Source organism: Eleutherodactylus coqui, chromosome 1 (genome assembly GCF_035609145.1).
Source record: "Eleutherodactylus coqui strain aEleCoq1 chromosome 1, aEleCoq1.hap1, whole genome shotgun sequence".
In the NCBI taxonomy this organism is placed as follows: domain Eukaryota; kingdom Metazoa; phylum Chordata; class Amphibia; order Anura; family Eleutherodactylidae; genus Eleutherodactylus; species Eleutherodactylus coqui.
Window position 1 is genome coordinate 388,111,950 of NC_089837.1, and position 22,127 is coordinate 388,134,076.

The window sequence follows — 22,127 nt, forward strand, 5'->3', positions numbered from 1 at the left end:
CATTTTCATCAAATCTGAGCAAAACATTAATAGCGAAATTTTGGATTCTGTACATGTAATAAAAAGAGGAAAAATGGTCTTTGGTAAAGCCCAGTCCTTAAGAGTCTGGTGTGGAGAGCCTAATTTGAAAAACCTATTGGTGAACTGCGCTATGAGCACGAAGAACTGCAGTTTTGTAGATCTGCTCTGAAGCTGATTGTCAGGGACTAAGGAATCTAATTGGATGCTGATGGCAAATGACCCATAAACTTTGAATGTGGTAAATCAACTACAGTATCTATGACTTTAATCTTAAAAAACATTTGCGTTAACCAAAAGGGCTGCTGTATTGCCTGATTTCAGAACAGTATTTTAGTTTTAAGATACTAATCATGCGGTGAGAGTGTTAGTTTACAAATTGAAGCAGCAGCATAGTAAATTCAGTCGCATCCGCTTTGTCAAAATAAAACCAGTTTTACTTGGTTCACAAAATAATACAGTAAAAGGCAGGACTAGAAATTCAGAATTTCATATGGTCCCAGTACAATAATACCTAAAAAATTAAATTAAAAAAGTGTGTGTGTATGTGTAATATATAGAGTTGAGCGAACCTACTCTGCCGAGCTTGATACTCGTTCGAGTATTAGCGTACTCGATGGTGCTCGTTACTCGAACGAGCATCAAATCACGTTCGACCCCGCCCCAGTTTTTGGCTTCTCCCCGCTGTATTGTGCCTGTTTTGCCCCCTCCCCCCCCCCCCCCCCCCCCCCTGCCACGACGCAGCGCGGGTCATTTGAAAATTTTGGGTCTGGAGGGGGAGGGAGAGAGAGAGACACGAACCAAGAAAAAAAAAGCTCGGGACCCGGTGTTCCACATACAAAAATACTTGAGTCTCCCATTGTAGTCAATAGGGTTCGTTACTTGAGTAGAGCTCTCGAATTTTAGGAAAAGCTCGACTCGAATAACGCGGACCAAAGCATTTGGGTGCTCGCTCCTCTCTACTAATATAATTTCATTTTTTTAAAAAACTTCTATAATATATTTTCGTTAAAAACAAAAACCTCAGATATTCTCTAAAACAATTCCACAATTTGGAAAAACGCTACTCAATTACTCTGGGGGGATTTCCTGATGAAAGTTCTTTCAGTAGTAGGATAAATAGTGAGCAGGTACTACAACATCTAGTAAATTGGGATTATTTTTATCTGCAGGTTGAAGAAATATTGGATCATTTATAGAGTTACACAATTTCACATGTTCCCAGCACGTCTAAATAAGCACCAAGACAACTCCATGTACCCAAGATGTAACAAATCTGAGGCAGGATTTGGGATCATGTAGCATGATGTAACTACTGGAGGGAATGAGATTTCCAAATGTGATGCTAAGTGTCCCTACTCTCCTACATTAGATATCCTGGGAATGAGTCAAATGCAGAATTTACATTCACTAAAATTGCCTAATGAATGAATATGGTCACAGAGATTACATTTTAAGAAAGAATACTTTGTGCAAACTTCAAGTAAGAATCAAAATGTGATTCAAAAATATGGAAGAATTGGTGGTAGTCTACAGCTTTTTTTCTTTTTTTCTTTCTGTCTGCTTGGTATGGGGCTGACAGGGATGGGCTTGTTTGATATTGCTATAGTATGCATATAAAATAAAAAATCTTTTTGCTTTCACTGAATGAGTAGTTCTGGGAATGAAATCAGTCTTGGGCATTTCATAATCGCACTGGGGCACAAGGTGTTATAAAAGGCTAGTTGTACTGTAACAAGTATCACAAGAGCAGAGCAGATTCTTCCCCTCTGGAAGTATACTGCAGGATCCAATTCAATGACCCAGATCATAAAACCATGAAGAATGAATACACGGATATAGCTTTTCAGCACAGAATAAAGCTTTATTTGCTGACTTCAAAATCCCCTTTTTAAACATTGTACTTCATCTTTTCTCTTTAGGCCAATCAACAGCTAGTGAAAAAAGGCAAAGGAAAAATTGGTGATATGCTGGAAAAAGCTGCAGAACTGTTAATGAGCTGTTTCAGAGTGTGTGCTAGTGATACGTGAGTATGTCCTTCCATGGGAAATGACTTTCTAAAATGTGCAGCCGTTCTTCAGCTTGATTCGTACTTGCAGGAGATCCATGCATTGTATCTTAAGATATTACAGATGGTTTCAGGATTTAATTTTGTACATTATTTAAAGAGGTACTCTCCAGTACGTCAATAGTACAAGCAGTGATAAGAATCCCTACAATATATGCTTCTTTCTTCCCTTATTAGATTCCTCTCATAAGCCCTTCCTTTTGCACTGGTCACTTGCTCTCAATTCATCAATAAAGTCCACCATTAAGAGATCAGGTAACAGCTGCTGCCCTTAGTAGTCTATGGAGAGAAAACAGGAAGGAGGAAGAAGCAATTGCAGAGAGGAAGTTCTCATAGTTGCTCTGGTGTCCCACCCCAGTGCTTAATTTACCGCAACACTGTTCAGTACAGCTGTCTAATGTCCTCTATGCTGCCTCAGGGTGTGAGAGAAGCAGATGGAGGAGCAGGATCTTGTCCTTGCTATGTGTACTGTGTATGGGAGACATCTAGCGGCCAGTCCGTACCTACTCTAAAACTGAGCTCGAGGAAAACTGATGGAGACTGTAGTGGGACTGATGAAAAATACAGTACACAGGTCATATAATATATGACCTGTGTAATACACTGTTATTTCTCACTTACACACGTGACCACTTATTCTGAATTGGCAGTTACACTTTGAAGGGATCAAATAAATAGTTTGCTGGAGTTCCCTATCCAGCCAGCGGTCAGGAACTACAATGTGTTAAAGGGAAAACCTTTAAAGTGGATGTAGCTCACCGCTAAACCCCTTTATTCTGAGGATTGAAGAGGTTCCGGCATTATGACGCCCACATTCACAATATGATGACAAAATGGGAGTCAGCTGCAGTACCAAGCACAGCCACTTCCTAAAGTTCGTAGCTGTAGTAAACAATGAAGAGTACACTGTGCTAAGCTCCTTCAGTCAGCAGATCTGGAGCGGTGCGAGCGGATGAACCCCCCCCCCCCCTTCTTCCCAACACTGATTTTGATATTGGTGATAAATCTGAAAAATAGTCCATCAGTATTTTTTTTTTTTTTTTTTTAAACAAATATTTTATTAATTTTCACAGTGGAAATAAAGTACATTATAGACAAGCATAGAGATTCCGATACATACAGATGTGCATATCTGTCCACAGTATTGATAGACATTGGATGAATATTTCCATTATAACTATGTTCTTTCAGATCTTATATATGCATAACCACTTATAGGGTAGCCATAATGGCTATTTCCCATCAGTTGTGGACATAAAGCTGATGAGAAATCACCATGCAAGAGTACAACTCCTGTGGAAAACAGTAACAACAATTACTATTAGGAACAACATTTTAAAGTTAGGAACTGTTGGTCTGGGTTAAGCACCACCAAGACAGGCCATACTGCTGAGTGTGGTCGATTATGTAAGATACATGCCAAATGCCACAACACACCACACATCTTCTTCCTTCCTAAACCCAATGATCATAGTGCGGGGAAAAAGACTTAACAGGAATAACCTGAGAATTGAAGCCACTTTGCCCAGTTGTTTTTGAATTTCCCCACCTGGTCTAGTTTAGTGGCAATTAAATGTTCCATTACGCAGTTGTGTTGGACCATTAAGAAAATTTCGGATAAGGAGGGAATATCAGAGCTTTTCCATCTTCTAGCAATAGCTGATCTAGTTGCCGTCAGTACATGGGATAAGATCACAAGGTCAGGGGGATTGCACTGTTCTATGCCTAGTGATAGAAGAGCCACACTTGCACTCCAATGAAAGTCAATCTGTAGAATGGAGCAAAGTGACAGATGTATTCGCTCCCATAGAGGCTTGAGCAAATCACACAACCACCAGACATGCATCAGCGTGCCTGTTTGTTTGTGGCATCTCCAACATAGGTGTGAATGCTGTAGTGAAATCTTTGCTAGACGATAAGGAGTCAGGTACCATCTGTATAAAAGCTTCCTATTGGTTTCTAGGTGATTTGCACAGTGAGAGGTCTTCAAACTGAGTTGGAATGCTAGTGACCATTGATCAGAGTTGAAGGATTTCTGAAAATCTCTTTCCCAGTTGATTTGAAAAAGAAAATTCTTTAGGTGTAAGCCAGATGATAGGGACGCATAGGCTTTAGATATGCCTCCAGCTTGCTCCCCACTCTTGTATAGGAATGACTCAAACTTTGTAAGTAAGGCTGTAGGCGGGGGTTTTAGTGATGAGAGATAGTGTCGTATTTGAAGGTATTTATAGAACTCTTTATGTGGTAATAGGTATGTTGCATGTAGCTGAGCAAAAGATTTCATAACAGGTCCTTCAAATAAATCCTCTATATTTCCAATGCCCAGATCCAGCCACATGTCAAGGTTTATATCTGGTATTAGTGATTGGATCACTTCCAAAGGCATTTTAAAGATTCGGCAGGGAAGGAAATTAGTTACTATAGTCATTCTTTTCCACATGCAAAGGGTAGCAGTGATAGTAGGGGAAAAGGATGTAGGGAAACTCTTAGTTAGTCTGGAGACCCATAGGAGATTTGATAGTTTAGAGTATCCAGTAATATCAGACTCAATTTGAATCCAGTGTTTAGAACTATCGTTTATCCACCAGCTTTTAAGTTGATCAAGTAATGATGCATAGTAATAATCCTTTATACAAGGGCACCCTAGCCCTCCTTGGGATGGGTGGAGGTATAATATTTTGGCCGGTACACGCGCTCTCTTATTGCCCCAAATATAGTGCATCAACAAACTTTGTATTCTATTTAAAGTGCTATTGGGTATAACCACAGGGAGGTTATGGAATAAATATAAAATTTTTGGAAGTAACAACATTTTAACAAGGGCAATGCGGCCTATCCAGGAGATTCGTAATTTAATATAGTTTTGGATGTCTTTTTCTAAACTAGACAGTAAAATGTTTAAATTAATATGCCCTAATTGGCTAGTAGGGAATGTTAGGGTAATACCTAAATAGGGGATTTGTCCATCTACCCACTGATAGGGGTATAGTGATTGTAGTTTTGCTTGGGTGTTTTTAGAAATTCCCATATTGAGAATTAGAGATTTGGAAGCATTGATTTTGTAGTAACTGACTCGACTAAATTTTTCTATAATTTCTGATAAAGTACTGAGGGAGGATTCTGGGGATGTTAGACTAAGAATAACATCATCTGCAAATAGGCCTATGCGGTGTTCAGTGCTACCTATTACGATGCCGGAAATGTCTGGAGATGAGCGAATCATATGGGCGAGGGGCTCCATCACCAGAGCGAATATTGCTGGCGATAGTGGGCAACCCTGTCTAGTTCCGTTTGAAATATCAAATGGTTTAGAAATAGAACCAGAGGTATATACTTGAGCAGAAGGGGAAGAGTACAAGGCCATTATAGAGGAAGTCAGATGACTGCCAAAGCCAAATTTCAGAAGCACTTTTTTAAGATACCCCCAGTGTACGCGATCAAACGCCTTCTCTGCATCCAGAGTAAGGAGCAGAGAAGGGGTTCCACGGGCACAAGCTACAGAAATGATATTAATGAAACGGCGTGTGCCATCACTAGTTTGACGACCTTTAATGAAACCGACTTGGTCCTTGTCGATTAGATTTGGCATGATCATCATTAATCTGTTTACCAGTATTTTTGCATATAGCTTTATATCCGTGTTTAGGAGGGAGATTGGCCTAAAATTTGTAGGGGTATCAGGAGTTTTGCCAGGTTTGGGTAGAGTAATAATGAGAGCTCTCAACATTTCTGGAGGGGGTTGCCCTTTCATAGCTATATCATTAAATACTCTGGTGAGATAAGGGGCCAAAATGTACCTATAGGTCTTATAATACTCACTAGTGAGACCGTCAGGTCCAGGGGATTTGTTAGATTTCAGTGCTTTTATTGCTTTGAGGACCTCAGCTGAGTTAAATGGCTGAGAAACGGCATTCAACTCCCCGGGAGATAGTGTGGGCAATTGTACGTTTTCCAGAAACGAGGATATTTCAGTATTTATGGGTTGGGTGATTGAACAATCTTCCTTTAAGTTATATAGAGTCTTGTAGTAGCCTGCCAGTACATCAACAATGCCTTGAGGGTCATATATCTTAACGCCCTGAGTGTCATAAAGGAAGGGTATGCGTGCTTTAGCTGTACGGATTTTTGCTTGTTTCGCTAATGTAGACCCAGTCTTATTGCCTTGCCAGTAGTATGTTAATTTTTTTTTTTAACTCGTTTTATTGAACAGCATGTATTTTACATTACATGAATAAGCAGTTTCTCAAACAGTGTGCATTTACATACACTAACAAGTGATTAAACTTTACATACAACAGAGAATTCTTTGGTAACAGTGTTCAGTACTGAAGTGTGTTACATTTCTTCTACAATTACTCAGCCTTTCTCAGTATATACATCTGCAATATTCATATCTTTATTGCTCATTTTACCTGCCAAGTCTGGGTGTATTCTGTCTTAATAAATTTTGGAACATTTCTTGCGTGAAGTTTGTGTTTGTTGTCCCGCACCAAATCCCCCACACCTTGTCGAACTTTTCAGGGTGTTTCCTGTTTTTGTATACTATTTTCTCGTATGGTAGGATGGTATTGATAATACTCTGCCATTTTGTAGCTGTCGGAGGGCGCCTGTCCATCCATCTCAGCGCTATGACTTTGCGGGCATAAAATAATGCTTTAGTGAGGAATATTTTATCATAATGTTGCCATTGCTCCTCATCTATGATCCCTAGCAGACACATTGCTGGATCCAGCGGTACTGGTATTCCCATCAGTTGGGTCAGGAACTCTGTGACCTCTTCCCAGTACGTGTATACCCTTGGACATCCCCATATTAGGTGGTTGAAGTTTGCGCTTGTAGCGCTGCATCGGTGGCACTGACTGGACACTAATCTGTTCATTTTATGGAGTCTAGTTGGTGTTAGATAACATTGATGTAAGATATATAACTGGGTCAGTTTATTGTTCGCGGCTGGCGAGACCCTGGTGTAGGTGGCCATTGCGGTCTCCCAGTCCTCATCAGTCAGTGTTGGGATAAGTTCCCTCCATTTCTCCATTACCACCATTTGTGTACCAGGAATCTTAGAGTATAACAAGTGTGTATATAGCTTTGAGATTAAGCCCCTAGGGCCCTGTGTGCGCAGTATGCCTATTAATGGATATGTGGAGAAGGGTCTTCTGGGTTCTGGGAATTGCGCAGTCAATGCATGTCTGAGTTGCAGATATTTAAAAAATCCTGTTCTAGGTACCTGGTATATCTGCTGCAATTGCTCAAAGGAGACTAGTGTTCCGTCAATGTATAGGTGTTCCAATGTGGTGATTCCCAGATTTAGCCAAAATTGTCTGTCTGGGAGGTTCAACAAATGCGGCAGCGCTCTATTGTTCCATAAGGGGGTTTCCAGGGGGGTGTCCTCCTGCCCCGTCAGTTTCCTACATGTCCTCCACACACTTACCGCGAGCCTGTGAATGGGTAGCATTGGTTTCGTCAACAGCCCTGGTTTTTCCAAAATGATCCAAAGGGATGCCTCCGAGAGGAAGTACATCAAGTGGTGCTCGGAGTTCGGGAGAGGGGCGCCCGACAACCAGTGACGTATATATCGGATCTGTCCTGCCAGGTAGTATATTTTGAAGTCCGGCAGCGCCATCCCCGCTAGCTCTTTAGGCCTCTGTAGAGTTTCCATACGGAGCTTGGCTCTAGCCTTTCCCCACACGAACGATGTTATTAATGAGTTGGTGGTTTTAAAGAATTTTTGTGGTACAGTTATTTCTGCATGTTCTAGCCGGTATAGGTATTTGGGGAGAATTATCATTTTAATAAGATTTATTCTCCCTGCCACAGATAGTGGCAGGGAGCTCCAAGCTTTTAATTTTAGTTGCAGGGTTGTTATTAGGGGTGCAATGTTTAGATTAAAACTTTGAGTGTGGTCCCTGGTAATGTAGACTCCCAGGTATTTGAATTGGGGGACAATTTGCAGGTTATGGTATACCTCTCCCACCCCCCAGTCCTCCTCTCTCAGCGGCATAAGGGTAGACTTCTGCCAGTTGATACGTAGGCCCGAGAAATTCCCGAATTCGTCTATCTGGGAGACGGCCAGGGGCAGGGTGTTTTGGGGTTCCGACATATAGAGTATTATATCGTCCGCATACAATCCTATCTTGTCTTCTCTGGGGCCGATCTGAATCCCCCTGTATAGTGCGTGTTGCCGAATTTTTAGTGCTAGGGGTTCTATAGCGATCGCGAATAGAAGGGGGGAGAGTGGGCAACCCTGCCGGGTTCCCCTGTGAAGTGGGAAGGAGGTGGAGACCAAGCCGTTTGCCACTACTCTCGCCGTCGGTGCAGTATATAAGATGGAGACCCACCTGATGAACGGCTCCCCGAACCCAAATTTCCGCAGAACTTCCATCAAATATGGCCACTCCACTGAGTCAAATGCCTTGGCGGCATCCAATGAGGCCAGGGCCCATCCTTTTCTCCACCTCCGTCCCACCTGCGTAATTACCTGCGTTCTTCTGATATTATCGGACGTAGACATTCCCGGAATAAATCCGGATTGGTCCGGGTGTACAATATCCTTGATTGCTTGGTTCAGCCTGAGAGCCAATACCTTGGCGAGGATTTTATAATCTGTATTTAAGAGGGAGATAGGTCTGTACGACCCACACTCCTCCGGGTTCTTTTCAGGTTTTAGTATGAGGACTATGTTAGCCTCTAACATCGACTCTGGAAGGCGTCCTTTCTCAAATATATCCTCATATAATGAGAGTAGTTGTGGTGTTACTTCCTCTCTGTACTGGAGATAAACTTCCACTGGTATGCCATCTGTGCCCGGAGTCTTATTTTTTGCCATGCCCTCCATTGCCTCCTGTATATCTTCCATTGTAATAGGGCCATCTAGTAGGGATCTATGTGCTTCTTGTATTATTGGAAATGCTATGCTGGTTAGGTAGTTCTCTAGCTCTGCTGGGGTATAGTTAATCTGGGACTGGTATAGGTCTTGGTAGAATTGTTGAAACCTTCCTAGTATATCTTGGGGGTCTGTGAGTACTGTGTCCTCAGTTGATTTGACCCTTAGTATAGCCGGGGAAGTAGTCTCTTGTCGAGCCATATATGCTAGCAGTTTACTAGACTGGTTACCTAGCTCGAAAAAGGACTGGCGGGTGAAGAACAGCCTCCTCTGAGCCTTCTCTTTTAGATGCATCAAATATTCTCTACCTACCTGTAGCCATTTATCTCTTTTATCGTTTGAGGGATGGGCTATAAATTCTTTTTCTAGTTGTTGGCATTGTTGCGCTAACTGTTCCTCCTCTTTAGCTGCGGTTCTTTTAATGAAAGTGATTGAGGACTTAAAGCATCCTCTAAGGTATGGCTTAAAGGCTTCCCATACCAGCGTCCTATCCCGGCTCTCCTCGTGCGCCTCGTAGTATATCTGAATTTGGTCTATTATTCGGTCATTTGGGCCAAGCAGTGAGAGCCAGAACGGGTGTATCCGCTGATTCCTAATTGCAGGGGGGCCTGGTTTTTTTAGGACCATGCAGAGCGGTGAGTGGTCTGAGACCCCTCTTGGGAGAAATTCTATGGACTCTATTTTTGTAAATAACAGGGGGGATCCAAATATATAATCTATGCGGCTCAGTGCATGATTATGGGCTGCATGGCAAGAAAACTCCTGTTGGTGGGGGTGAAATATTCGCCACAAATCCAGCCATCCCGCCACTGAGATCACAGAGGCCAGTCGGGTCGGGCCCCCGTCTCCCGCCCCCCGAGCACTCCCCCCGAATCTGTCCAGGTGTGGGTCCATGACCATATTCATATCCCCCATACATATAGTCGTTACATCCGGTGTGAATGAGGCAAATTGTATGCCTTCTGCCAGCAGGGCTGTTGACGTTGTTGGTGGGTTATAGTAACATAGGAGTACATATGGTTCATTGTTTATTTTGGCTCTTACAAAGATGTACCTACCCTCTGAGTCTCTTTTTAGCTGTTCTACCTCCCATCTGATGGATCTCTCTATCAATAGAGACACCCCCCTGGAATACGATGTATGATGTGAGTGTGCTGACCACTGAACCCATGGCTTTAGCAGGCATTTAGAGGTTTCGGGCGTGAGGTGGGTCTCCTGTAGGCACAACACATGCGGTCGCCAGGAGCGTATTAAGGAGTTTATTATGACTCGCTTCCTGGGGGATCCCATGCCTCTGACGTTCCAGGACACAAAAGTTATCTCAGCCATTGGCGAAGATGGTTTAATTGGGTCCGGATGAGATTGTTTATGTCGTTCTGACCGCTGGGAGACCCCCCACCACGCCCCGCCACATCTCTCCCATCCGCCATGCAATCACACTTCAGTACATTTATAGGAAAAACATTGAACATCTGATGCATATACTCTGTAAACATTATGGTAGCGTACTACCGACTTACAACTCTTACAACAACTTATAACTGAACAGGTTTTGAATACTGATTATATCTTCGTTGCTTTAGTATTCGTGGCTAACCTTAACTCGGGGTAACCAACTTAGCATAGCTCTATCGTCGCTATACTTGTGGTTCTGTTTGGTTATTGGTACAGTGATGTGAACCGACCATGCCTTATTATGTTTTAGTTAGGTGGACTCCCTTCCGGAGAGGCGGGAGGGAACAAGAGAGTCTGGGGGGAGGGGGGAGGGGGAGGGGAGAATGGGGGGGAGGGGGGGGGAAAGAGAAGAAGGAGAGAGAGAGGAAAAAAAAAAAAAAAGGGGGGGGGGGGGAAAGGAGGGGAGGGGGGGGGAGGCGAGCACGGGGCAGCTATTGCCAGGGGCACTCCGGGGGGGAGGGGGTGCCTTCCCCCCCCCCCCCAGGCCAACAGCCCGCAGCACAATTAGGCGGCCCTGTTGGGCCCTTTGTATGTGGTATGAAAGTCCCGTCATCTAGAGGAGGGTAAAAATAATGGTTAGGGTTTGATATACATTACAGTCTCTCTGGCCGTCGTCTGGCGATCAACCATTCTTCTGCCTCGGATGGTGAAGAGAAGAATCGGGTGCGGTCTCCGTCAATCACTCGCAGCCGCGCTGGATACATCATAGAATACGGAAGCTGCAGATCTCTGAGTTGCCTTTTAATATTGAAGAACGAGGCCCTTTGCTTCTGGAGGTCCGCCGAAAAGTCCGGAAAGATGGAGATTGTGGCATTATCATGGCGTAGGGGTCCTCCCTTTCTGGCAGCTTGCAGGATGTTATCCCTGTCACGGGAGTTGAGTAGCTTTGCCAGTAGCGGTCTGGGCGGGGCACCGGGTATGGGTGGCTTCATTGGCACGCGGTGCGCCCGTTCGATGACAAAGACCTGCGATAGTTCTGCGTTAGGGAGAAGTTCGCGGAGCCATTTCTCTAAGAATTCTTCCGGTCTCTGTCCTTCAGTTCTTTCTGGCAGGCCGACTATGCGCAAATTATTGCGTCGTGAACGGTTTTCGAGGTCGTCCGCTTTCTGTCTCCAGTAGTCGGCCTTCTGCGTAAGATCTCTTATTGCGGCTGACATTGGGGGGACAGTGTCGTCCAGCGTAGATATTCTATCTTCCGTAGCTGTGACTCTTTCTCTTAAGTTTTGAAGGTCTTGCCTGAGGAGACTGACATCCATCTTAACTTCATCAATTTTACTGGTGAGAGTAGTCGTGGATGTCTGGATTGCTGTCAGCAGCTGGTCGGACAGTTGTTGTAAGGTTTGGACTGTCCCTTCTGTTGGGTTTGGATTAGCGTTCTTTGTCGGAGGGGTTGAGCCCCCCGGGGCCGGCTGCGCGGAGTCGGAGCTTGCATCTCTGCGATTTTCGTTTCTGGCAAATGCCTTTAATTTATCAGCTGTAGTGTTCTGCCTGGTAGGCCCCATGCTGCTTTGTCAGAGGTATTTAGCGGCGTATTCGGTTGCTGCCTGTATTTTATAGTGCTGGATTCACCCGTATACTCGGTGCAGAGCTTACGCACGTGACGTCTGCTTTGTTCTCTGTTATCAGCAATAGTGATCTCTTGCAGGCCTTACGCCCTTGGTTTGGGGGTGCTCTGGGGTTGTTTCTTTGGTCTTTTCTTTGGTCTTTTCTCTGGGTATTATCGGGGGGGGGGGGTCCCACTCTCTAGGGGCTTGTTTATATAAGGTATAATAACTGCTGCTCCTTTTCTCCCCCTTCCCCCCTGGCACACTTAACTGGTTATTGCTGCTGGCGTTGCTTGTCTCCTTCAGGTAGGGGACCTCTGTGTGGTCTTTTCTCCTGGCCCCTCGCTGCCAGGCTCGCCTGCCCAGTCCACCAGGTACTGGCTTTGTCAGCCGCGGTAGTGTAGAGCTGTTCCTAATGTTGTATTTGCCGGCACTCCGGCTGTTTCACCCGGCGCCCGCTCCCCTCTTTGTATCAGTAGAGGCTCGCCGGGCCCGGGTTATTGCTGGCTGAGTCTGCCCCGCAAGATGGTGGCGGTAGCTGCGGCACCTCGTGGTCTCCTTCCGGATCCCTGCTGCCGGGGGACACTTTATAAATGCCTCAATGCCCCGCGGCGCCTCCGGTCACCCCCGCCCCTCGCCCTCCACTATGCGGCCTCCCTATGCGGCCTTCCGCTGTTAGGCCCGTCTGCCCCGTCCTCAGGATGGCGGCCGTGTCAGCCGCGGCGCTGCGAGTCCGCCGCCGGCGTCGCTATGGCTGCCGGCGCCACAGACACCTCACCCAGCGCTCGACTTTTCTCCTCTCTGTATCGGCAGGGGGGGCGACAGGCTCGAGGAGTCGCTCACCGATCAAGGATCCTCCCCGCAAGATGGCGGCCGCAGCTTCCCGCGCTCACCCTCAGGATCTTCAGACTGCGGTGTCGGGTAGGCGTCACAGCGCTTCGCAGTCCCGCCGGCGGTTCAGGCACTCCGCTCCTCACCCTCCGCTGTGTGCAGCTCCTGGTCCAGAGCCCGCCGGTCGGCTGGTGACACACGCTCCGCACCGGAGGCGCTCCCCGCTCCACAGGCTCGCCGCTAGCTCCGGTTTCGCTGCCCCCCGCTCGCCAGGGGTAAGTGCCTCGGGGTCCAGTCTCTTCCCCCTCTCCTCCGGTGATGTTCTGTCGGGGTTGGGAGTCCTCAGGATTATTCAAGGATTAATGGTGGTCAGTTTAGGCAGGAGCCCCTCTTACATGCGGCCGGTCAGGTCGGCTGCTTGGCCACGCCCCCCGTAGTATGTTAATTTTAATTTCCTTAGAGCTAGATCGTGTTCATAGATACGAAGCTCCTGGAGCTGCTGGTGTAAAGCTGATATCTCTCTAGCTCTATCTATGGAGTAGGATGTTTTATTTAATCCATGTAATGTACCTAATTGCGTTTGTAAAGACAGTAGCAAGGCGTTCCTGCGTTTTTTATCATAAGCAGCTTGTTTAAGAAAATGACCTCTAATAGTAGCCTTATGTGCGCACCATAATGTTGGGTCAGAGATCTCGCCATTGTCATTGAGATCGAAGTAATCTAGGAGGGCCTGCAGCGACTGGGGTGCATATTTTGGGTGTTGTAGTATGTAATTGTTAAGGCGCCAAGTCACAATAGGTGGTTGATTAAATTGTTCTTGAAGAGACATTGCTACTGGCGCGTGGTCTGACCATGTTATGGCACCTATTGTCGTAGATGTAACGTTTTTTATAAGGTTTTGATCTATCAGAATAAAATCAATTCTGCTATATACTTTGTGAGGGTGTGAAAAATAGGTATAGTCGCGCTCAGTCGGATGTTGTAGGCGCCAAATATCAAAAAGATTTTTGTTGTTTAGTAGGGGAACAATAGAGGTTGGTTGGTTTGTATTCTGAGTAGTGGATGAAGTGTCCACTGAGGGCCATAGAGTTTTATTGAAGTCGCCCAGTAGCACTAATGGGCCCTCTTTAACCTGATCTATAGTTTTTAAGATGTTTTTAATAAATGTATGTTGCTTAGAATTAGGGGCATATATTGAGGCTAGAGTATACTTAAGGCTATTAACAGAGCATATCAGTATGACGTAGCGTCCATTGTCATCTATGATCTCTTTATGGACCGTAAGTGCAACTGTATCCTTGATGGCTATGGACACACCACATTTTTTATGTGTTGCAGGAGAAGAGAAAATATGGGGGAATCGCTTGTGTGTCAGCCTAAATATGTCTTCTTTGTTTAAATGCGTTTCCTGAATGCATAGTATGTCTGTATTAGTTGTATGAGCCTCCTTCCACACCATTGATCTTTTAAAGGGTGAGTTTAGACCCTTGGCATTGATCGATAATATTTTAAGTACCATAATACAAGAAGTTAGGTGCACTGAATTCAGGGAGGGATCTGTGGGGCCCAAGAGAATTATCTCTATTATGTGGGGCCCCCCAGCTCCACCCCCGATCACAATACGACCACAGCCCCATCACGTACAAGCACATCCCAGACCTTTTAGCAAAGGGAAACAAAGTAAACTCAAAATACCAAACACAATGGCTAGAAATATGGGCCTGTAAGGCCAACAAAAGAAACATTGAGATAAATGGTACACATATTACCATAGTTCTCGCGGGGGACTGGATTTACCGGTTACCAGTAGTTTACGTGCCAGATACGGCAGTTTTAGAAGAGAAACAACCCGAGTAAGGAGAGTCCCCAGTCCTGTAATGATTGTTCCGTAGGAGGTCGTGTTAATTGGCCACAGAATGTTCTTCAGTGCGTTTCTTGCTATATGGAACTGTGGACCATTCCTCCCGTAGGGATGGGGAATTCCTTTTTCCATTAGATCCAAGTGGTCCAGGGTGGCCCTGTGGGAGAATATCCCAGTCCTTGCAAAACTGTAAGGCTTCTTCCGGAGATTGTGCATAGAATTTAGTGCCATTTCTAGTGATAATCAGTTTCACCGGGAAGCCCCATTTGTATATGATGCCGTGTTCGCGAAGTATTTTTGTGCTCGTAGCATATGCTCTTCTTCGTAAAAGTGTCGCCGCTGACAGGTCTGCAAACAGTGTAACATTTTTAAAGCGGTCTGGAAGAGTAGGTGGGGTTCTAGCGGTTTCCATCAATTTTTCTTTAATTTGGAAAAAGTGTATACGTGCGATGACGTCTCTTGGTACAGATGCGGGTAAAGCTTTAGGCTTAGGGAGCCGGTGTGCTCGATCGATTGCTAGATCATAGTGAGTGGCGTTGGGGAGGAGGACAGTGAAAAAATCGGTGAGGAATTCCCCAAGATCCTCTGTTTTGACCGATTCAGGTATCCCTCTAAATCTAATATTGTTCCGTCTAGACCTGTCTTCAATGTCTGCTAGTTTTAGTTTTAGAGCTTCCACTTCTTCCTCCATGTTGTTATTAGCGTCAACTAACTCATTGTGGGCTGACGTCAATTCAGCCACTTTATTTTCAATATGACATGTTCGGTCACCGAGTGATGTAATGTCGGCTTGTATAGAAGACATTGCTTGTTGTATATCTTTTTGAATGGAGAGTTTGAGGTCTGTGAGTAGCAGACGCATTGTTGCTTCAGTTATGGGCATATCTGTACTTTGTGACTCCATATTCTGTGCTGGAGTGCTTTTGGAGTGTGTAACATTCTGCTTCCCCCAAGTACCTGGAGCAGTAGGCAATGAAGGGGTTAATGCAGTGACTGTTGCTGTTACTGAGCTCTCTCCTTCTTCTACTTCTGCTGCTGGGTTTATTATTACAGCTACAGATGAAGGGCTGCTTGCTTTATCATTCCCTGCCTTATCAGCTTCAGATAGCAGCGTGTCACTCACTGCCGGTGAGCGGCTGTCTGAGATAACACTGTGAGAGAGTGCCGTGCTTCCCTGCTGCTGGGCAGCGCCATCTTGCAGAGCCCTGCCGGCCGGGAAGAACTTTGTCACTTTTAGAGGACTTTTCTTAACCCTGCCACGAACCATGATGCTCTCCACAGTCAGGACTGTCAGCGGAGCTGAGGAGAGGTGAGTGAGCTGTAGATCGGGTGTTTCTAACCTTGTTTGTGCCGCTGAATTGCCGTGTATGCTGGCAGCTTTGGATCTACACCTCCTCTGCCATGCACTGCTGGCCACGCCCCGCAGTCCATCAGTATTTTAGTCCTTAAAAACTCTTTTGGGTAGTTTCACAGAAGTATTTTTTTGGAAAAGCACAGTTGCAGTTTTTTTGAGCCAAAGCTATGAGTGGATTCAAAAGGAGTGGGAACTATAAAGGAAAGACTTGTACTTTGTGCTGGATCCACTTCTGGCTTTTGCTCAGAAAAAAAATACATAAAAAATTGCAATGGCGTTTTTTTTGTTGTTGTGTTTTTTTGAATATTTTGTAAACAAGGTTAAAGCTCTGCTGCTAAATCAATGACCAGTTTTTAGTTTTTGCATCCTTTCCAAATAACAAATATTCAGTGTTCCCCTGAGATCGTTCACTCTGTTTGCTTAGTTTCGCTTTGCCAGTATTAGTAACTGTTCTTTGTTTCTATCACAGCCGTGCGGCCTTTGAGGACTCTAAAAAGTGGGGCATGTTGTTTCTGGTTAATCAGCTTTTCAAAATTTATTTTAAGGTAAGTTTCCAGATGTTTCTTCTTTTCTCACAGGGGGCTTGCTACTGATTTTTAATATTTATCACTTTTACCCTTGAGATTGTTGGGGGTCCTAATTGCAACCGTGGATCTCTATCCTTCCTCGCCAGCTTGGCCACAGTGTGCAGGAATTGTATGGCTTGATGGCTGAGCTTGCTTATTACCGCTCCATAGAACTCTAGGGAAGATATAGAGAAGTCCTCAACCGTTGTTTGTGTCTCCCTTTGGTTACTTAAACCTCCTTTAAAGGGATGTCCAGGAATGGCATAAAGTGGCTGCTAGTAGTGGAAACCCATCCTTGGGCAGAATTCATTGGTAGCATGGAGAGGGGAAAGGGGTGTGGGTGCTAGAAGGGGAGGAGGCTGGGGGTCGGCTAACTCTATACTGTTCTGAACAGTGTAGCATTAACTTCTGCAGAGTCCCGCCCCCTGCAGGCTGCACATAAATTCTTCTGTCAGTCAACGCCCCATACTCCCTCCATGTCACATTTGAATTCTCCTATCCTTGGACTGCTTTCCACTGGCTGCACTGACAGCAATAATTTTTGATCATTTCCAGATAACCCTTTTTATAAGCAACAGGTAAGCAATACACCTTTTTAGGTGCATTCAAACAAGAGCTGTCCTGAGACTTTTCACATAGGGAATGTATAAAATGTTTCCATGTCCTGCTCCTGATCAGGAGTTTAGTGGGTGCCACACGTGACCTCATGACCGTGTATTTACTTCAATTACAGATCAGTAAACTTCACCTGTGTAAGCCCTTGATCAGAGCGATCGAAAGCTCCAACTTTAAGGACGAATATACCATTTCACAGAGGGTCACTTACAAATATTATGTTGGTCGCAAAGCCATGTTTGACAGTGATTTCATACAAGGTAAGTTATCCAAAAGCAATTATCCAGTATTGATTGTATTCAAAGAGCAAGCAGTTTGCAGAGCAGTGTGTACTTTTTTGAAGCAGTAATGTTGTTCCAACTAACTTTACATTAATCTAATGCATGAAAAAGCTCTGTAATATATACATATTAGGGTAAATGCCTCTTTCTACTCTTATGAGCCGGTGCTCGTTCACTGTCAGTTCATTGAAAATGTATTGCTTTCTAATTTTAGCAGCTTGACTGAAGGATCAGTGGCTGCTCCTAGAAGTCTATGCAGATGAGAGCAGCTGCAGAGACACGCACGCACACTGCTTATTTTAGTAAGAGTTTTATCTAATCCCAGTGTTAAATTCACAGCTACACTGCTCAGTACTGCTGTATAATGTCTTCCATGCTCCTGAGAGTTGCTACAAAAGAGAGATGGGGGCAGGATCTGTTCTTTTGTATGTATGTGGTGTATGGGAAACATCATGGAAGGTAAAAACTAGCTGCTAAGTCTTGTAGACTTGTATGGGAGAGTGCATGCATGTGACTCAGAAGAGTTATATCTTCACTAGTGAACAATGGAAGAACTGGGGAGTGCGTGAGTACAAAAATTATATCTCCCAACTCCCTGTCGCCTAGAGGAACAGCACCATAACTTAGTTTATAAAGAGTAGGTCAGAGACGCGCCAGGTGATTAAAACAGTATAATGCAATGAGCCAATATTCACTCACCTGGTGCCTGACGGGAAAATCAGCCTGATAAACCCAGTCGGCACCGATGTCCAGGAAGACTTTGCACAGGTTCTTTTATTCCCACATCCGCAGCATGACGGAGAGCAGCAAAAGAGTACACAGCAAACAAGCACCTGTCCGGTGCTTGATAGACGGCAATAGTAAGAGAAAAAAGCTGCTTTTGCGCTCGTCGGGATAAAAGATGAAAAGTGTAAATATAATTAAATTTATTTACATAGATACGAGCGACGCGTTTCGGCGAATACAATCGCCTTTTTCAAGCTCAAAAACATACATACAAGTATTACAAAGCAGGTTTTTAAATAGTCTACTCACATGCTTCCATATGCTTTCAAAGTAGCAATCAAGGTTGCTCCCTAGGGAAAGGTAGGAGGTGTGGGAAACACCCCTCCCGTCCCACAATTACGTCACTGGTAGTATAAATTAGAACTACATCACATGGAACGCTGTGAGCGTTCCATATATTCATTAATAAAACTTTATTTAAAAGCGACCGAAAACACGGTACGGTCAGGTTCAAATTTAAATGCATCTAGCCACACTTAATTATAGTGTATTAATATTGCTATAAACGAAATAGTATTTAAAAACATTCTCATTGTGCATCAATATTCTCATTACTTATAGAATAAAATTTATAATATGTATATATATATAAAAAATATATTAATATGCCATCAATAACCATAATAAATTAATATTTTTTTATTGTTTTCCTACATTGTTGCAGCAGTTTTGTACTTTATTTGAAAATCTTTAACAAAAATACACTAAAAAATAAATAGCAGTTATTTACACATAAGCATAAATTTGGTCATTACAGTGTGCCCAGCCTATTTATCTTTTCCTGGCTGGCTTCTAAAATAAAGAGATGTATAGTATATTATATTTTAATCTTTGGTTTCATTCAAAGAAAGTAAAACATTCAGTTTTTATTTTTTTTCTTCTCCGAAGCTGAGGAATATCTATCATTTGCCTTCAGGAACTGTCTCCGCTCCTGCCAGAAGAATAAAAGGATGATTCTCATATATTTGCTGCCTGTAAAAATGCTCCTGGTGAGTACCCTGGTGTTTTCTAGCTGCATTTTATAGCCCAATGGCAGACTTTTACCCTTGTGTGTAATCTAAATTCACTTTTAGGGGATGCACATTTAATTGTAAAATTTAATTTTTTCGCAGTCAGTTCTTGAATTTTGCTCTGTGGTCCTTCTTTTATTTATATTTAGTACGACTACATTAACCACAGTCGTAGGCGAAACTGGCACTTTAGGTAAACCTACACATGTCGGGTAAATTTCAGATCCCGGTCACAATTTCACTTGCTTGCAAATGGGTAGATGGAACAATACCTCTGCAGCACCACCTATTGGAAGGCAGCAATCCTGCAAGTCAATGTCAGACTTTTTGAACAAGCCTTGTAACAATGAATGGGAACCAAAGCCAGAATAGCAATGCACAGACGGCTGTTTTGGGGTGATTACCCCTCATCAGTGTGCAGTAGATTCCTGGCTTGGCTAGTGAGAGGCATTGTACCCTCTGACATTGACTTGCAGGAATGCTGCCATTCAATAGGTAGGGCTGTAGAGGTATTGTTCCATCTTGCCATTTACATATTTCCTAGAAGAGCATGGATGGCCTTAAGGAGAAACAGTACCATTCCTGACTCCATTGCTCTTTCTTGGCACACATGTACCAATTGTCTGCTGTCTGAAATGGCCATTAATCCCTTTTTTAAATTTTATTTCTTTATTTATTTTTTCATTTTTCATCCTCGCCTAGCCAGAGCCATTTAATGTACTTCAAAACTTTATAAAAAATTAAATGGGATGAAAGGCTAAAAAAAAATGCTACAATAGTTAGGATGTGTTTTTTTTTTTTTTTTTAAATAACATTGACTCTTTTCCAAATCTATTGTGCAATCTTCTTTACTTACTGTACGTTCTTATTGTGAAATTGGTACAGATTTACCGCAGTGGAAAATCTGCCCCAAAAGCCACGTCCGGTTCCTCATGAAAGGATTTTGATGTGGGACCTTAACAGACTTCCCTCCTCCAATAGAAAGGGTGAAATCTACTGTGGATCTGCATCAAATCCACCATGTGTGAATACACCCTTTAATACAAAAGATGTAACTAGATTTTCTTTAACCCTTAGGGTCACATGCCAACCATTCAGCTTCTGAAAAAATATGACTTGATGCAGTTTGCAGAAGTGACAAAGGCTGTGCGGTATGTACACTGTGGTTTCATCTAAAGATACATAGGCTTATTCTGCAAGTCGCTGGTGGTTGAATCACTCTAGATATTCTACTAGCCCTTTGAGTAGGGACCAGTAGATCTTCAAATTAGGCCAGCAGATCATTCTCTTTCCAACCGCAGCACAGAATTGGAAATACTGCAACCTTAGCAATTAGGTTTTTTCAGTGTGCCTGTTACCACCTTTTCTAGTGAAATGGCATGTGGGACTTGGAAGCGAGTCTCATATACACTCTACAAAAGTCAGCATGATTGCGCATGCCTGTAAGGCAAGTACAAGTAACTAATGTAGTGGATCATCATGGGCATCTTAAAAAAGAAAACAAAAAAAAGGGGGCTTCTAGCTAAGAACATGTGTTCATCCATTGACAAGAAGGCAGATCTGAAAATGTTGAGCAATTGTGACCTAAAGTATATTTTGAAGGTGTTAAATTTTTCAATATACAAAGGTAATGTTTGGATTGCATAAATCAGGAAAGCTCCCTTGAAGGTCGTTTCACACACAGTCCTTTTTGTTTTGTTTCTCTTAAGAAAACACTTCTGGCTTTGGTAAAACAAAAGTGGATTCAAAAGGCATTGGAAATACATAGAAAGGACTTCTCCTTCCTGCTGGATCCAATTCTGGCTTTCGCTCAAAAAACTGCATAAAAACTGTCTTTCTAGTCTGTGACATTGGGGAGACTCTGCAAGACCGTGGGTACAGCTGCTACCACTAGGAGGTGGACACTAAACACAAAAGCAAATTAGCTCCTCCCACCAGCTATACCCCTCCTGCAGGCACGGAGCTAATCAGTTTTAGCTTAATATCTGTAGGAGGCAGACCTCTTGCTCTGCAGGTCTTCTCTTGCAGTTTTTATTTTTATTGTTTTTCCCCTTTTAGGTTGGGAATATAGGGTTATCACCTGATCACCCTGTTCCCCCACATGTGGAGGGAAAACAAAGTGGACCCCTAACCTGTCTGTTGCCTGCCCTACCTCCCAGAAGAAAAAGAGGCACAGACTAGCCCTAACTCCTCTGTGACCCTCCAGCTCTAGGATCCCCCTAATATGGTGAGCTCCTGACCGGAGCACTTCCTCCCTAACCAAGGGGAGGTAAGTCAGAGGAGAACACTGCAGGACTTCCTCACTGAAGTACAGTGCAGTTGGTGAGGTCCTGCTCCGCCCCCGCAGCCTCAGGTCCTTTCTTCTCCCCAGTTAACTCCTCTCACAGCAGCTTTTCCCAGATGTCCCTATGCTGATGGCCTCTTCAGCAGTGTCCCTAGGAGCAGCCATAGCTGCTCTCCAACAGCCATCCATTAGATTACTGATCTGTCTCAGTCAGGGTAGGCTTTCTCCATAGGGGTGGTCTCCCCTCCACCTTCCCCTTCCACGGTCCCTTGCACCAAAGGACATAAGACGCCCTCAGACAGGGACTCGTTGGCTACCCATTGTATGCCAGAGTGTGTCTATGTGATTTGTCAGCCCCTGATGTCCCCAGGGTATGACTGACCTTGGTGATACTTTTTTCCCCCTTACATCAGCTATAGAGGTGATACCCGGTCGTAGATGCCCATGACTGCAGGGTGATACTGTTACCTCAATTAGATCCGGAGGGCAGTGATCCCCTCTCCCTTAGCCCATCTTGGGGCCAGGCAACTGACTTTGGTGAACTCTTTCATGTGAGACCCACTCATCCGGA

General features: G+C 44.1%; 1 protein-coding gene across 2 annotated transcripts in view; it reads left to right on the forward strand.

The window, feature by feature from the left end:
- The window catches only part of PCID2 (PCI domain containing 2), a 35,387-nt gene that overhangs the window by 5,040 nt on the left and 8,220 nt on the right, over positions 1-22,127 (forward strand). Inside the window, exons 7-11 of one of the 2 annotated variants that reach the window (XM_066579680.1) lie at positions 1,941-2,044; positions 16,484-16,559; positions 17,314-17,455; positions 19,151-19,251; positions 20,350-20,423. In XM_066579680.1, coding sequence (XP_066435777.1) covers positions 1,941-2,044; positions 16,484-16,559; positions 17,314-17,455; positions 19,151-19,251; positions 20,350-20,423 — 497 coding nt within the window. Of the gene's footprint in view, positions 1-1,940; positions 2,045-13,432; positions 15,970-16,483; positions 16,560-17,313; positions 17,456-19,150; positions 19,252-20,349; positions 20,424-22,127 lie in introns of those variants that run through there. The other variant, XM_066579681.1, reaches the window with a different exon arrangement.